Below are 16,961 nucleotides of genomic sequence, written 5' to 3' on the forward strand. Positions count from 1 at the left end.
CTTTCTATACTGGGGATTGAACCCAGGGGCATTCTACCACTGAGCTACACCCCAGCCCTTTGCATTTTTTGAGACAGGGTCTCACTAAGTTGCTGAGGCCAGACTTGAACTTGTGATCCTCCTGCCTCAGCCTCCCAAATTGCTAGGATTACAGGTGTGCACAACCATTCCTGGCTTCTTTTTTAAAATTTTGACACAGGGTCTTACTAAGTTACTTAGGGTCTTGTTAAATTTCTAAGGCTGGCCTTGAACTTGAGATCCTCCTGCCTTAGCCTCCCAAGCTGCTGGGATTACAGATGTCCACTGCCACATCCAGCAATAGGTGGAACAAGCAAATACAATAGGAAACAGATTATTTGCTACAGCCTCAATTTACAGAATGGAAACTGGGAATTTCAGGTGTGGGACATGGTCAGGTTTTTTGAGGGACACAATTCAGTGAGTTCCACAGAGAGAGAGGAACTTGCTAATACTCAATTATTATGAAAGAAAATATGAAGTATTTTGAGGCTGAGCACTCCTGGTGCAGTGTGGTACTCTCAGCTGGGGGTGGGAGGATGCTCCCCAATCTTCCGAGGAGCTTAATTCAACCATCAGCTTCCTCATGATATGCCCTGGGGAAGGACTGAGAAGAGGGGAGAAAGACTGGAACATTAGTAGAGAGAGCTTCCTAGGGGGTCTGGATATGCCCCATCATCCAGCCCTCTCAGTCCACAGGGGAGGGCTAGACCTTCGGAGAGGCTTTTAATTCCTTGGGGTCCCCTCAAGTTTTGGACTCCATCAAGGCAGCCTGGGCCTATACTTTTGATGTGTCTGAAGCCCATTTAAGTCAGCAATAAGCATTGGCCAAGAGCAGTGCACCATCAATGGACAGGCAAGGTGCTTGGCAAATAGAAGGCAGAAAGGACAGTCTGCAGCCCTGGTCTATCCTTGAAGGTTTGCCACCTGGGCTGTCCTCCTCCCCTTAGTGCTCAGAACCCCTGCCCTGAGCCCTGGGTCTAGGTTACTGCCGCTACCTTCCAGGGGCTCCAGTCACACTGGACAGTTGCAGAAATTACACAGTGGAAAAACGGTATTCTAGGGACAGCAGAGCCCAGAGGAAGTACCACCAGACCCGTCTGGAGCAACCTCTCATCCAAGTCTAAAGACTGAGGAAAAACAAAAAATACATGAAGGCAAAGGGCAGGGGCAATAAAGGAAGCCAACTGCAAAGAGCCCGGCATCTTAAGAAGCCAGGGTGCAATGAGAAAAGGAGAGATGGGGATGAGGATGCAACTTTGGAGGTCACTGTCCAGGACACCTGGCCAGAGTCCTGGGCAGCCAGCAGAGGCAGTGGGTTTCAGTGTGCACACCTCCTCTCCCCTTTTCTGGCTCACCTGAAAAGCTGCCTGTGCGTCCCAAACAAGTCAATGGTACATCTCTAAATTGGTGGCAGATGGATCTTCTTCCATTCTGACAGAAGTACAGGACTCCTGTCAGGCTCATCATTGTTAGCACACCCAGAAGGAAAGTTAGAGGCCTCACCCTCTCCACATGCCTCTTGAGGCTCTCTCAGCACAAGGCTTGGTGACAAAGGAGGCTACATTTGTATCTGGAAGAATCCAGAAAGGCTGCCTCAAAAGCCTGTGTGGTGAGCAACTACACTGTGCCCCAAAGCACTCAGGAGAGTTGTTCCTTAGCAATTTCCTCTTCTACACTAAAAGATGGGCAAGGAGTTTCGCCTGCTTTCTTAGCTGAGACGGTACACAGCAGCTGCTCGATAAACATCGTAGCATGACCACTTGGTCTCAAACAGATGCCAGGTCAGCCCACTGGGGAGGGCTGTGACATTTGCTCAGCTTCCTTACCCTGGGGACAGATAACATGGTTACTCTGTAAAGCTAAGCAAGTTCCTTGGCTGACCTACCACTACTATGCAACCATTCCCTTTGCCTCCCACCAGGGATGAGTACAGCCCAGCTAACAGGAAGCTCTCACCTGGAGCCCCATGTATGACTCCAGGCATTCCCAGGGCTCAGAGGCCTGTGGGTACCAGATCCTACTCCCCTATGGTAACAACTTGGCAAATGTGGGGAAGCAGCCACCATGTGCTCAACATGCATCGAGCCCAATGGGGGACTGAGGGAGCAAGTGCCGGGCGGGTTGCTCACAAATCCAAAAGCTGGCCTTTCTGAAGAAAGGACTTGAGTGGGGAGTCACAGGGTGCCACGCCTTGGCATCTCTTCAGATTCCCCTTCTAGACTGGCTGTCTCAACATAAACATTACCTTAGGACTTCCCGCTACACTGGGATCACGTCTGGTTTTCCTGAATACCAGTGACCCTCCCCAAAGATGGGCTGTGCTCTCAGCCCGAGTGGGCCACCTCCCAGGCTGCAGGGTTCCAGTGCACCCTGGAGCACAAGGGGCACTCTATCTGGGGAGCATGTCAAGGGAAAATCAAGTTTCTGCCAACCCCCATGAGACCCTGAGGACAGCACAGGTGCAGAGCAAAGACAGGGTCTCTGTTGATTTGCATCATCTTTTATTACACAAAATAAAATTCCATCTATGTTGCACATTCATACTTTCTATAAATCTGGCTTTACAAAATCCATAGGGTACAGTCTCATCTGTTCTTCAACTTTCCTGCCAGTGATATCACATCGCAACTGCAGTTAAGAGTCCTCTCAAAGGACAAAAGCAGCTGCAGCCACCCCAGGGCAGCAGCACATTGTGCACTCCCAGCCTGCCCGCTGGAGGTGCACTTCCCAGCATCATCTGGACCGCGGCTGCTGGGGACAGTCAGAGCGGCAGCATGTCATCGCCTTCACCAGCCCATCTCCAGCAGCACAACCAGTCCTCCCAGCTGGTCCTCTGGGGACCGGCCGTCACAGCGACGTGGTGGCACCGTCCCCAGGCAGCCGACCATCCTGGGCTTCTCTTTGGGCAGGCCTGGGCCAGGGCCTTAGGGGATCTCTGTGTCCATGGTATAAATCTGAATGAGATCAGACACAATATTATCAATGATTGGCTTGGTAAGGTCGTCACTAAACACCTAGAAAGGAGAAGGAAAACAGGCTCCAATTAGACTCCCTCTGTGTTAAGCAAGGCACCATCCACTATCACAGAAGGGCATTTCCCGGTCAGGGCAGGGGACATGGGGACTTGGCTATCCAGACGATGGTGGCTTGCCAGGCACAGTAGCGCATGCTCTCCTAGTGCCGCCATGGGCTGAGGCAGGATTACAGCTTGGGCAACTTAGCAAGACTCTGTTTAAAAGTTTAAAAATAAATAAAAGGGCTCAAGATGAAGTTCAGTGATAGTGCATCCCTGGGTTCAGTCCTCAATACCAAAACCAAACAAAAAAGGAAAAAAACAGACCATGGTGACTCTCCAGTCAACCAGTTAAGCTCCAGCCTACTGAGGCTGATCAAAGACTATACAAAGCAAAGAACATTCCAGATGGAAGAGGCCTTATAGATCATTCAACCTGGGCATGATAAAGGACTTGGCCAAGATCACCCACAGGGGTGGAGACAGAACTGGGCCCAGAGCATAGGCTCCTCCCTCCTATCTGGGTCTTTCTTAAATCAAGGGTCTCCAAGGATGTTGGCAAGAGGAAAGGGTAGAAGTCTTATTTCCAAAAACAGTAGACTAAGTAACTTGGACCCTACCCCCAGCCTAAGGAACAACTAAAACAGACATCCAGATTGAATGCACAGGAGTGCTCCCAAGACTGAGGATAATCCTTAAGGGGCCGAAACTAAGGGGGAGATACAGTATAGAACAAACTTACAAGCCCAAAGCCTGAACATCCCAAAGTTGAGTCTGGGTCCTGCCTGACTCCTAGAGGATGACCTTTAAGGCCCTTGAACATCCTGCCTGATGAGCATGTCTGGTTCACCAGGGTTTTAGGGCCCAAGCCAGGTAATCTATGCTGATGCCTTGATGCAAGTGGGGGCCTTGGGCCACATGGAACTAGATGGACTTTGGGGTGCCTGGTGCCTGAACCACCCAGGTCAGCCACAAGGGTTCCTCCAAGACCAACTCCAGTAAAAATCCTAAACACAAGGGACCAAGTGAGCTTCCTGGGTGACAGTACTCAGTGCATACTCTCCCAGCAAATCAAGCCTGAGGGTGCTCTGAGGGATCCCTGACTGCAAGGGAAGTTAAAAAGCAAAGCAACCTGGTAGGATACCACAGTCATCCTGCACTGGGGAACCAAGATACTAAGAAGGTCAAGGCCTTAGGCTGAATCAAGGCAAAAACTGGACCTGAGTCCACACTTTTCAAAACCCCCAAAGGTAGGCCCCTCCATATCCTAGGGCCTACAACCTCAGATGGGAGACAGTGACCTGGAAATGTTCCAGGCCCTGGCTTACGAAGCACAGCTGCCACCCTGGGTTCCGTATTGAGAAATACAGGCTTGCTTGTTAGGCTCTGCTACCCATGCACTCCTGACAGATGACTATTAAAAAGTATCCAAGGCCAAAATGTGGAAGCTACTCAAGTATGCATCAGTAGATGAATGGATAAATACAATGTGGTCCATCCCTACAATGGAATATTATCCAACCTGACACATATTTCAACACGGATGATCTTTGAGGACCTGATGATACTCAGTGAAATGAGCCAGTCACAACAATACAAATATTGTACAATTCCATACATAGAAGATCCCTAGAGCAGTCAAATCTAAAGACAGTAGAATGATGTGTGCCAGGGGCTGGAGAGAAGGAACAAGGAGTTACTGTTTAACGGCGACAGGTTTTCCCTTTTGCATCAAAGAGTTCTGGAGGTGGTTAGTGGTGACAGTTTCACAGCTATGTTAATGTGATTAATATCACTGAACTGCATTTAAAAATGACAAAGGGCTGGGCATGGTGGAGCGTGCCTGTAATCACAGAGAATCAGGAGGCTGAGGCAGGAGGATGGCAAGTTCCAGGATGGCCTCAGCAATTCAGACAGACCCTGTCTCAAAAAATAAAATAAAAAGGACTGGGAATATAGTTCAGTGGCAGCATGCCCCTGGGTTCAATCCCTAGTACACCACCCCCTCAAAAAAAAAAAAAAGTGAAGATAGTACATTTTATCTTATGTGTTTGTCACCACAAATTAAGAAAACAGTCAAGGGTAGGTGACAAACCCTACAGCATCTGATCACATCTCCAAGTCCAGTGGTGAGACACTATTGGCCTCTGGAACCAAGAAGACCTAGTGGCTTGACTCCACCTGTGGGAGACATCAACTTCCTAAGCATGGATGGCCTGGGTGTGGCTCTGGCTATGGAACTTTCAGCAACATTGTGTGATAGCCTGAGGCATTTCTGAGCCTACTGCCATCCCCACTCATCTTGTTGGCACATAGCCTTGGCACACACAGTACAGGCTGGCTTCCCATAGGGAAGGCTCTTGTGCTGAACCCATGGCCAACAAGTATCAGAAGCAATCATGGAAAAAAGTAGCAGCTAAGAGCACATGAGGAGGAAAAGTGTTTCAAATATCAGATGTGAGCTTCCATGCACCCATGCAGCCGGGGCCTCACCGGGAGCAGCTCATCCCAAGGCAACTCACACTTCACCAGCCCAAAGTGGTGTGGATTCTGGAAGCTCCTGGTGTATGCAGCTCTGAGCCATCCAGAAAAGGTGAAGTCAAGTGTGACAGACTTTTAAGAAGAGCTGGGTGAACATGTGTCTGCCATCCCAAAAATGGCAACTTCTTTCCAGGCTGAGCAATTACTGGGTGAGTGCAATGCCCAGAAAACAGCCTTGTGATAGGGCTACTTCCTGGCTGTGCTGGGCCAGGGCAGCCGGTACTCCTCTTGGCAGGGCTGAGCATGAGATATGGAGGTGGTGCTGGTACATCAAGTGAAGTTTATAACTAGTGAAGACAGAGTAGAAAGAAAGCAAAATGGAGGAGGGCCAGCACAATGGGAAGCAAGGGAGGGCACTGCAGATCCAGCAGTCAAGGGACAGGATGACCATGCCCACCAGATGTCCTCAGAGAACAGGGCCAGGAAGTGGTAGCCCCATCTGCTGCCATCTGATTCCAACGGAGCAAGGCCACTATATCCCTGTTACGTGAAACTCCCTGAGAAGACCACACGTGAAGCAGTACTTCTGTCCACACAGGTGCTCTTACCCCAACATGATCTTAAGGGTGTGTTTGGCCCAAGACTGCAACTAAGGCCATGTTCATTCAAATGATCTATCACCAAATGGCAAGAGTGCCAAAGGGAAGATGATTATAACAGAGTATTTTTAAGCTTCAATATTACCAAGTGGCTGGGCGCAGCAGCACATGCCTGTAATCCCAGCAGCTCGGGAGGCTGAGGCAGGAGGATCGTGGGTTCAAAGCCAGCCTCAGCAACAACAAGGCACTAAGCAACTCAGTGAGACTACAAAATAGGACTGGGGATGTGGCTCAGGGGTCGAGTGCCCCTGAGTTCAATCCCCAGTATCAAAAAAAAAAAAAAAAAATTCCAAGTGGCCCATGTCTTTCATCAAGGACAATTAACAGAAAGAAAATGGGTGAATGCCCAGTTAGAAGGACTTCTGAAAAGGGGGCACAATTCAACACACTGAGTGGCTACCTCACCTGCCACCATGGCTTCTCAGCCTCAGACTCAGCAGGTACCTCGACTCCATAGACCTGCAGAGCCAGGTAGAGCACTGCCACAGCTAGGTGCTGAGCCTGAAACCGCAGACACAGTCCCCCGTGGTAGCTGTCACGCAGCAGGGCCCAGGCCGTGACGGAGATGGGGGTCCGTTGCCAGCTGTAACGATTCAGCCAGTTCTTGAGGGAAATCAGGTAGTGGAGCAAGTACTGTAAAGACACAGACATCAGCCAGTCTGCCTTTAGGGCTTCGGCCCCCCCATAACCCAACTCTTCATCGCTGTACTGTGGTCCCTTCACCCTCTCTCCATAAGCAGTCATAATCATTCCAAATCATTCCACCTCACTGCTTAAACTTTCCAATGACATCATGTCATTTAGGAAAAGCCCCAAAGCCTTCTGCTGGTCACCAAGCACTGTTTCCCTCTCTGACCTCATCTCCCAGTCCACCCTCCCACCATGCTGGAATATACTGGGCATGCTCTAGAACCATCTCACCCCCACCCCTGTCTCCACATGCCTGGCCACTCTCTTTCTCCAGACATAGCTCTGGGGGAACTTATTCAGGCCATTCTTGAATGCCATCCCCACAGCAACACCCTAGATCCCAGGACCCTGCTCGATCCACCATGAGAAATCATCTGGGGCCCAGTGCTCCAGCAAGCAGTGCCTTTACTTGCAGACTAGAGGACTAGTCTGCATTTTATGTGCCCAGCCTCTCAGGAGGCTACCGCTTTCAGGAGGATTAGAGACTAGAGACTGCATTTCTCCAGTTTGTGTCAAGACCATAAAGTAGTGTTGGCCTCAACTCCCATGTCTCCATGACCTCCCAGTTGGGAGGTCAGCCTAAACCCCATGCAATGCATAAAGATCATGGCAAGCACTTAGGCAGCTTGAGCACACATATGACCCAGACACATCCTGGAGGGGTGACCTATATTACTGAGATTCTCATCTGCCTAGAGGAAGAGGAAGGGGCCACAGGCCAGAACACTGTTCCCAAGTCTTGTCACCTTGACAACCCCACCCCACAGCTGCCAGCACAGTTCTCACCCTCCCCTGGGATGCTGATCAGGTATTCTGATGACAAAAAACTACTGTGTAAAAATCCAAGACCATAGGTTTCCAGGGCAAGGGAGGGGAGTGAAAGGGTAGCATGAAATTTTAAAAGGGCACCAAAGGATCCTTGTATGGATGGAGTTGTTTTGGACTGTAATGGTCATGTGATAAAATAATACAGAACTAAATATTCATAAAACCAGTAGACTGTATCAGTATCAACATCCTGGCTGTGACACTGAAGGGGTCCCACTGGAGTGGCTAGGCAAAGATCACATGGGATTGTTCTAGATTATTCCATACAACTGCATGGGAATTTATAATTACATCAATAAAAATCCCATTTAAAAATGAAGAGAAGTCTTAGTATAGAGCCCTAAGCCCCACTCTCTGCAGGCTATCCTTCCAGCAGCCTGCGCAGAGAGCTGACGTACCACAATGGCACATCCAAGTGCTCCTAAGAGTGGGCCTTCCCCTGTGCTGCTGCTTGTAATGGTCTTCTGTTAGACTTCTGTTGCCCCTAGAAGTTAAAAGGGTACCACTAGGACTCAGCAACTTGGCTTTCCTCATGGATTTCTAAGCACAGCTGAGCTGGATGCTATAGTAACTCACAGGAAAAGGGACTTTGGCAGGTTATAAAACCAGCCCTTCTCAGAGGCTCAGTGAGCACTCCATCTAGATGGGTAGTGGTTTCCGTGAAACATGGTTTCCGAGAGCCACACAAGTCCCAGCCTGTGGGCACAGATGAGCAAGCACAAAGGGGGCAGCTGAGATAAGACCTGCCCCAGAAGATTCCAGGATTGGGGTAAGGGAGGCTGGCTGAGCCACTGCTGCGTGTAGAATCAGAAGCTCTGGTTCCCTTCTGCTCTTTGCTTGCTATACCCTCAGACATTAGAAGAAACATGCTTTCAGGCAATGGAACAAAGTCCTCACAGTCTCTAGAAATAGTTGTCAGTTTCCCCAGCATGCACGTACCTTGTGTGGATGCTGGAAGGAGACCTGGAAGCGCAAAACTCTCAGCATGAGGAGCTCACACTGCACAATACTGTCTCGGAGCTCCCAGAAGCGGGAGTCCAGCTCCAAGGGCTCACTGCTAGGGTTAAAGTACCTGTGTGGAGGAATTGCAATGCTTACAGTGGCAAGAGACATGTTTCCCAAGCAATGGGGCAGCTTCCAGTGTTCCAAGCACTGAAGTCATATGATGTCCAAGCATAACCTACAGTTTCTTCCAGTATATTAACATGGGGTCACTTTATTTCTGTTTTTATAAAATGACTCTTTATCTACACATCTAGTGTACACAATGGCAACTGGAGGCATTGAGGAAAGAAGCTGGCTCCGAGTTTTAGTCCAATGGGCCATCCACCATCATTCAGCAAGATTATCAAGAGCTAAGACTGGGTTTGTGCAATGACTCCAAAGGAAGCAGAAGCTTTAGCATGCCTAGTCTTGGGTAGTATAGCGTTGGGGAGACTCTTCCTCACCTAAGGTACAGCACCCAAGGCTTGCTCTTAGAGCCCAAGGAATGCACATAAACAGCCTAGGAAACATGTATTCTGAAAGGCAACATATTTCACTTTTATATTTCTTGGATTATTTTTCCTTTCTTCCAGATCTTTCTGTCCTTATTTACACCCTGTATGTCCACAACGCTTCCACCTACGCAAGATCCCCAAGATGTACGTGAACAGAGTTCACACTCAGATGCTCAGAACTCTCTGCCAGTGACTCATCCTTCCTCACTGCTCACTCGTTTTCCATGATCCCTGCAGAACCCTGGGCCCCCTGTGCCCACATCTAATTAGGGCTCCACACAATTTCCCCTTCTACTGCTCCTCCCTGCTGGGGGCCATGCAATTATGGGTGGACTCCAGCCGCACTCTCTCACTCCGTGCCTGTTTTTATCTTAGTCTCTCCCTGTACAGCGTGAACCTGTCAGGCTTAGGGGGTAGGGAGTGCTTTTTCCGTTACCTGTTTATTAAAAAAAAGAACAAAATAGTTTTCTTCCTAATTAATTACAGTTCCTGGAAAGGCCCATGACGCACAGCTAGTCAGTAACTTTCCATAAATTTCATGTCTGTCTCCTGGCCACCCAGCCCCCTGGGGCCTTGGTGCAGCCTAAATGGATAGGCCCCCGTGTCCTTCCCAGCAGCAATACAACTGCTTGGCCCAGCTGTGCAACCCACCTCCCCCTTGACCCCTGGGCACCTGGGACTCAGGTTCTTACACCACCTAAATATCCTAAATATGATGACTGCCCTGCTGGGTCCATAATCCCCCCCTCCAGGCCACTCAGGCCTGCTGGGCCCCACAATCCAACCAAGAAGGTTCTCTTCCATGCTCTTCTGCCCTCAGCCATCTCCCTCTGTCCTGTCCAGGACAACAGATAACTCTTCTCTGACATTCTTCTCCAAGCTCCTTCTGCTCAACCTACCTCCACCCTGGTTAGCTTTTGAGGCTTCCCATAATGTGGCCAAGCTTCCCTCCCAGAGGCCCCTGGGCTCCTGACCCCAGGTTCCTTCCTGCCTTTGCAGCTAGTGCTTCGGACACTGGGTCAAGCCATTCAATTGCTTCCTTCTGAGCCTGAAAGCTGGTACCTGGGCAGCAGGCCCAAGAAAGCATTTTCTGCCCCTGCCAGGTGAACAGCAGGAAGCCCTCCCAAACACCTCAACCAGGACACCAGTACCTGTTGGACACGTTGATGATGTCCCGAGTACGCAGGTGTTGCTCCTCTACTTTGCCAGCCAAATAAATGGAAGACATGGCAACCAGATAAGGGTCATAGGCATCCAGGTTGATCTCGCAGAAGAACTTATGGTATATGGTACAAGCAGTGGCAATGGGAATGGACTGCATCCCTAGCTTGACACCTACAGAGAGAAAGCAGGCAGGAGAATCCTTCAGTCCAATGCTCATTCACACACTGCTCAAGTGAGGGAGCTGCTGGAATAGGCCCTAAGGGTGCACACCCTAAGCAGAGAAGACCAAGAACAATTAGCCTTGCCACTCCTTGCTGCTCAGTCTCTTGCTGGGTACCCAGAATTCTCAGACTCCAGAAGGTTAGCAAAGATGCTGGGGATGAGACTGCAATGCAGATGCCCTTCAGGAAGACTGGGGCTCTGAGACTGTGCACTTCTGACAAGGCCCCAGGTCCTACCCACACTATGGTCTGCAAACCAATAGTGTGGGTAGGACCAACCCAATAAGCAAAGGTTCTGACTATTGCTCAGTTACCAACTGGCATATGGGCTTCTGCACAGAAGCTTGGAAAGGACCAAGGACTGTTGTGTATCTGTTTTCACCCAAGCAGGCACTGAGCTGGAGGTTACTCACCCCACAACCCACCTAACAAAAATCCTGTTAGGAAGACAGGAGGTAAAAGCCCTGGGGGGGGGCATCAAAAAATGCTAGACATTCCAGTGTTATAGTTAAACATTACTCTCACCACTGGTTTCCTAGTCCACAGATATGGTCAGAAAAGCAAGCTGATCAGAGCAACCACAGGCAGAGAAGAGAAAAAGCAACATTTATGGCCATGGACATGCACCAGAGAAGGAGTCCAACTCATTGAGAAGTGAGCAGAACTCAAAAATCACAGATGAAGGGGCTGGGATTGTGGCTTAGCGGTAGAGCACTCGCCTAGCACAGGCGGGACCCGGGTTCGATCCTCAGCACCACATAAAAATAAAGGCATTGTGTTGTGTCCATCTACACCTAAAAAATAAATATTAAAAAAAATCACAGATGGAGTGGAGTAGAGTGGAGGGGTCAGGGCTTAGCCTCTCCCCTCTCACCCTCTAAACAGTTCCAAAGGGAATTAATGTGCTGGGTCCCAAAACCAAAACCAATTTGCAATGACTAGATTAACAAGAGAAAGTTAATAGATGATGTGGAGAGCAACCAGTAAATAATCAGACTGCTCTCAGCATTCTCTATCTAAGAAGGCAGATACTGTCTAAGGATACTGTAACAAATAACCACTAATTTCAGTGGCTGAGAAAACATACACTTATGCTCTTCCTGTCCTGGAGATCAGAGTTAAAAATGAGACTTAGGGGGCAAGTCAAGGTGTCATCAGGGTTGGTTCCTTCTAGAAGATACAGGAAAGAATCTGTTTCCTTGCCTTTTCTAGCTTTAGGGGCCTCCCACATTCCTTGGCTCCTGGCCCCTTCCTCCATGTTTAAAGCTAGTGACACAGCATCTTCTAACACTGCTTTGGTTGCTATATGGCCTTCTCCTCTGTGACCCCCACTGCTTCTCTTTTGTATGGACAGATGTGGTGAAAATAGGCCCACCCCCAATAATCTAGGATAATCTCCCCATCTTAAGGTCCTTAACTGCATCTGCAAAGTCCCTTTTGCTATATGACATTCACATGTCCCAGAGATTAGGACAGGGACATCTTCAGGGAACCAGTATGTAGCTTCTACAAAGGGCAATGGTATATACGATGCTTATAAAGCAGCCCTTCGAAAACACCTAAAGAGTATGTTAAGGTCTAAAAATCAGATAATTCCTACATGGGATCTCATTCCAGAAAATGTGAGATAAGGTAGTGTTACTAGCCTGACCGTCTGAGCAGATGGAAGGTAGCCAGATGGAGGGGGGCAACACATCTTTCCTTAATAAACTCTACAACTCTTGTAAATTTACAAATCACTGGGATTAGCAGGTCTGAGGCCATTTCCTCAGACCCTCTGAACCACACTGACTTGAAAGCACACGTGCCCAAGCCTGTGCTCCAAGAAGTACACATAGTGTCAAGGAAATAATTGTTAGCCAGATTAACAAGATACTACTGAAAGAGAAAAAGTGTTTCTATAGAAATCCCTGTGGCTTAGTTGCATCACTCTGGAAGCTGGCTGCCCAGCACTATGGTAGATTTAGCCAAGACTCAGAACTCTAGCTGCATCGTGGATGCCCAAAAGCATGCTGCAAAAGGCTCCTAGAGACCAAGTGCCAATCTTCTAGCATGCAGGGATAGGCGTGGCGGAAGGCGTGGCAGAAGGCGTGCCGGACACTACAGAGTAGTGGGCTCTCAGACTCGGGCCCCGCCTAGTCCAGTCCCTAACCACATCCGCTCTTTGGGCCTGCGCGCTCTTCTGTGCAAGGGGGATACCAGGGCCTCCCTCGCATCTCAATGCCTGGTACACATGGCAGACCGGAAAGGCAGAGGCCCTCAGTCCTGAGCAGACCTCCCAGCGTCCGCTAAGGCGGGTCACGCTGGCAAGGCCTGGCCTCTTCCCTTGGCCCAGCCGCGCTTTCTCTGCAAAGCAACGGCCTGCAGGCTGGGCGCTGTGATTGTACAGCTCCGCGAACCCCGGTTTCCATGCCCCGTCCATGCAGGAACTGCCCTTTCCCTGGCGGCGGTTACCTGCCTCCATGATGAACCTCGTTACTCGGAAGTGCACCCTTGCCTCCGGCGCCGGCCGCCCCTGGGCCCCAGGCGCCACTGCCCCTCCTTCGAAGCTCTCGGGGCGAACGGTTTCCATGAGGCCCCGCCCACGACCCCCCAGAGGAAGGAGAAGCGCCCCCGGCGCGCCGAGGCCGGCTCCGGGGGGGGTCCTCGCGGCGGGCGCGGCCGCCCCGCCCCGTAGGCCCCGCCCCGGCACGCCTCCTCAGGTGAGCGCGGCTGCGCAAAGGAAGGCGATTCAGATAAGTGCGCAAGCGCAGGCGCAGGCGCAGAGGTCGACACCTCCTGGAGGCCTCCTTGCGCGCCTGCTCACCTCCGGACACCGTACAACCAGTCGGGGGAGGCGCACGCCCCGCCCCCTGGAGACACACCCCCTCCACACTCCACTTGCCGGATTTAGGCGTCCAAGTCACGCCCCTGGGAAAGTCATGCTTTGCCTGTGGGAGACACAAGTTCTGTCCCAGGGAGTGGCAACCGACCGTGCTACTCAGCGAGAACTCAGCGAGGTCATGGAATGAGGGTTGGGGCAGGAGGGCACCTCCACACACCCTAGCGGCCAGTCCCCGCATTACGACTAAGGCATCGCCCTGGCTAGTGGCCCAGCATGGCTTAGGACAGGGAGAGCTGTAGCATCTGCCAAACACGGCTAAGGGCGTTTATGAGCGTGCCTTTTGAGGCATCAGTGTCTGAATAGGCAGCTGCCACTAATGGGAGATGTTAGTGTTTGTAAAACCCAAATCCAGATTTGCAAGAGTGTTCAAACATGCAGATGAGACCTGATGGAAAGACTGTCGCAAAATGTGAGGAGGACCTTTTCTAAAGGAAGCATTTGTCTGGATCTAACAGGCACCACGCATCTGTTAGGAATGTAGTTTTTGCTCACTTTTCAAGCCTGGCACACAGTAGCTTAATAAATATTGAAAGGATGTTGACTATCAAACTCACATATTTACCATCCTATATTTCAATCGTGTCTTCCACAAGCAAGAAACTGTGCATCAGGTGTTAGGGACAGAGAGCACCAAAGGAACGCCCAAGCTAGAGACAGTCACTTGGGTCATTCTGACACATTCAGAAAATTACAATAATTGGAGACCACTGAGAATGCAGAGAAGAAAAAGCTGCTGATCCCTAGGCCCTTCTGCCTAGGTGATTCTATCTCATGATGCTGTAGAAATCTCCACCTCCTACCTATCCAACTTGTCCAACCTCAATCTCCTTCCTTGGCACCACTATATCTTTTCTCAATATCACTGGCTAAGTGTCCTGGGGCAGCTGTAACAAATGACCAGGTGGCTAAAAACAGCAAAATTCTGGTGGCTAGAAGTCTGAAATCGAGGTCAGCAGGGATGTGCTTGCTCCAGAGGCTTTAAGAGAGGATTCCTCCTTGTTCTTCCAGCTTCTTGTAGCCTGAGTTGTTCCTGGACTTGTGGCAGCATCACTCTAATCTCCACCTCCATCTTCACCTGGCCTTCTCCCCTCTGTGTGATTCTGTCTTCTCATCTGTGTCTTATATGGACAACTGTCATGGGATCTAGCCAGGATGACCCCCTCTCAAGATCCCTGTCTTCATTAGTCAATAATGCCAGATTCATTCCAGTCTTTTTATTTTTTTATTTGAGACAGGGTCTCACTAAGTTGCCCAGGGTGTCCTTGAACTTCCAGTTTGCCTCAGCCTTCCAAATAGCTGGAATTACAGGTGTGTGCCACCATTCCTGGCTCCCTGAATGATTCCTATTCTCATTTTTTTCACATTCCTGAAACTGTAGCTCAGGCACATTTAAAATTAAAGATCAAAAATCCACTGGGGGAAAAAAAAGATTCCTATCTTCACTACATCCTTAATGACTCTTTGCCAAATAAAGTCACATTCACATGTCCATTAGGACATGGACATATTTGGGGGGACTGCCATTCAGCCCATGACACCAGTTGCCAGAGTAAGCTTCCTAAAATTTGAAGCTGGAAGGGCCCTGGCCCTTCCTAGCACAGTCCAGGGATCCTTCACTTCAGGGGAAAGTCTGACATGCCAGTCCTTGCACAGTCACCCTGTTGACTGGCCAGCCTTAGGTCTCACCATTTTTTTCTCTCATGATGTTATGATTTAGACATGAAAAGTTCCCCTCAAGCTCATGTGTGAAACAATGCAAGAATTTTTAAAGATGAAATGATTAAATCATGAGAGGTGTAATCTAATCAGTGGATTAACCCACTGATTCCTTCAGTGGGTTTAATTGGGTGGTAATTGTAAGCATGTAGGAGGTGACTGGTGGAAGTAGGTCATGAGGGGTGGACCTTTGGGGTTAATACTTTGTCCCTGATGAGCGAAGCTCTCTGCTACCTGGTTGCCATGCCTGAGCTGATTCTCTCCACCACACCCTTCTGCCATGATGTTCTGCCTCATCTTGAGCCCAGAGCTATGGAGTCAGGTAACCATGGACTGAATCTCTGGAGCCATGAACCAAAATAAACTTTTCCTTTTCTATGTTGTCAGGCCTTATGGTCATAGTGATGCAAAACTGGCTGAAATACATGACAAGGGTCTCAGGCAGCTTCCCCAAAGGAGTTGGTCTCCCATCTTAGTGTCTTTGCCTGGTGAAAGGATTTCTGCCCCACATGCTTCTCCCCAACTTGCTCTGGGGTGAATGTGCATAGAAGGGCACATGTATGAGTGAATTGAGTGTCTCTAGGGCTCCCAGCCCCCTGTGTTGTTGACATCTGTACTGCCTTGGGCATTCTGTCACATCTGTCTCTTCTCAGGCTTTGAGCAATCCCACCCTCTTCACAGCCTGAGGCTGAAAACCAGGAAGTGCCCAGAACACCTGTCTCCATTCAGCCTCATGGTCAAGGCCAGGTCCTGTGTTCCACCAGTGTCCTGGGACAAGCAAACTGCTGTTAAACTTGGCAGGTTCAAGTCCATGCTCCCTAAAAGGGCTTCTCACCCCACCTCTACCACACATCCATTCACACTACATATGCACACAAACAAATACAACATGCATCCCTGTGCGCGTACTCGCGCACACACACACACAGAAAAAATAAAAACATGCGTGTGCACACATATACACTCCAAATCATATGGCCCTTCCCTCTGGTCCTGGGCCCACTGACCCTCCCATCCTGTCCACATGCTGGGTTTGCCTCTGGGCTTGCTGGTTAAACAGCACTGTGGGAACTCCTCCTTCTCCCCTGGGCCTTCTGTGGTGTGAAGAGTGTGGGCTCAGCAAGCAAGAGGGGCCTGTGAATGTGATTCAAGGGAATGACTCAATGAACACATGAATTTTTAAAGCCCTGGGTCACAGGGCACTCTCCTGGCAAGCAGCCTCTGCACAGTGGTTGATGAATTAATAATTCACGAGCCACCAATCACAGTCAGCAAACCTCTAGGCAGTCCCTCCTGTCCCACTGACAAGCCACACCCACTGTATGGGCCTTCAATTCCCTGCCACCTGTCACTATTATCCCAAATGTGGTATCTCCCCTCTAATCCCCCTAGATCCCTCATCCTTGGCTCAGACAGTGAGCTCCTTGAGGGCTGACGCCTGGGTCTCATCTCCAGGCCCAGCATCTTTTTTTGCTGCTCAACAAAGGTGGGGTGGACAGTCACAATCAGAAGAGATTATATCATCCTTGCCAGCACTTCTTTATCTAACCCTCACCACATGCCCTCTACATTGATTAAGTCACAGCCACCTCTTCACAATGGTGCTATTATCAAATGGCTGAATGACTCATTTCAAGGAATCTGACTCTGAGGCTGAAGCGCAAAGGAGGAAGCACAGGGCAGACTGTGCACAGGCAGAGCCCCCCCACCAAGCCTTGGTGCTCTTCAAAACGCAGCACTGTCCTGCCTCACCTGCCTCCTGGCAGCTGTTCAGCAAGGAGCCTC

General features: G+C 49.9%; 1 protein-coding gene across 4 annotated transcripts; it reads right to left on the minus strand.

The window, feature by feature from the left end:
• Window positions 1-2,505: 2,505 nt before the first annotated feature.
• Window positions 2,506-13,263, minus strand: Ccnq (cyclin Q). Of its 4 annotated transcripts, none has more exons than XM_015506966.2 (5): window positions 13,031-13,262; window positions 10,343-10,526; window positions 8,632-8,764; window positions 6,580-6,807; window positions 2,506-3,035 (listed from the first exon to the last, which is right to left on the minus strand). In XM_015506966.2, exons 1-5 carry the CDS (start codon window positions 13,146-13,148, stop codon window positions 2,946-2,948), a joined length of 753 nt encoding a protein of 250 aa, XP_015362452.1. In that variant the 5' UTR covers window positions 13,149-13,262; the 3' UTR covers window positions 2,506-2,945. The 4 variants fall into 4 exon arrangements, with proteins under 4 accessions (XP_015362452.1, XP_015362453.1, XP_048652725.1 ...); XM_015506967.2 differs by having other exon boundaries at window positions 2,506-2,975; window positions 13,031-13,261; XM_048796768.1 differs by lacking the exon at window positions 2,506-3,035 and adding an exon at window positions 3,255-4,709.
• Window positions 13,264-16,961: the final 3,698 nt, after the last annotated feature.

This window comes from Marmota marmota, unplaced genomic scaffold, assembly GCF_001458135.2.
Source record: "Marmota marmota marmota unplaced genomic scaffold, marMar, whole genome shotgun sequence".
NCBI classification, from domain to species: domain Eukaryota; kingdom Metazoa; phylum Chordata; class Mammalia; order Rodentia; family Sciuridae; genus Marmota; species Marmota marmota.

Excerpts from the sequence above, each read along its gene's own strand:
- Ccnq (XM_048796767.1), bottom strand. The coding sequence starts at position 13,148 with ATGGAAACCGTTCGCCCCGAGAGCTTCGAAGGAGGGGCAGTGGCGCCT. Across the intron at positions 6,808-8,631 it reads CCTTCCAGCATCCACACAAG|TACTTGCTCCACTACCTGAT; the intron begins GTACGTGCATGC and ends GTGTCTTTACAG. Across the intron at positions 4,955-6,579 it reads CTGAGAAGCCATGGTGGCAG|GGTCTGTCTGAATTGCTGAG; the intron begins GTGAGGTAGCCA and ends TTTTTGAGACAG.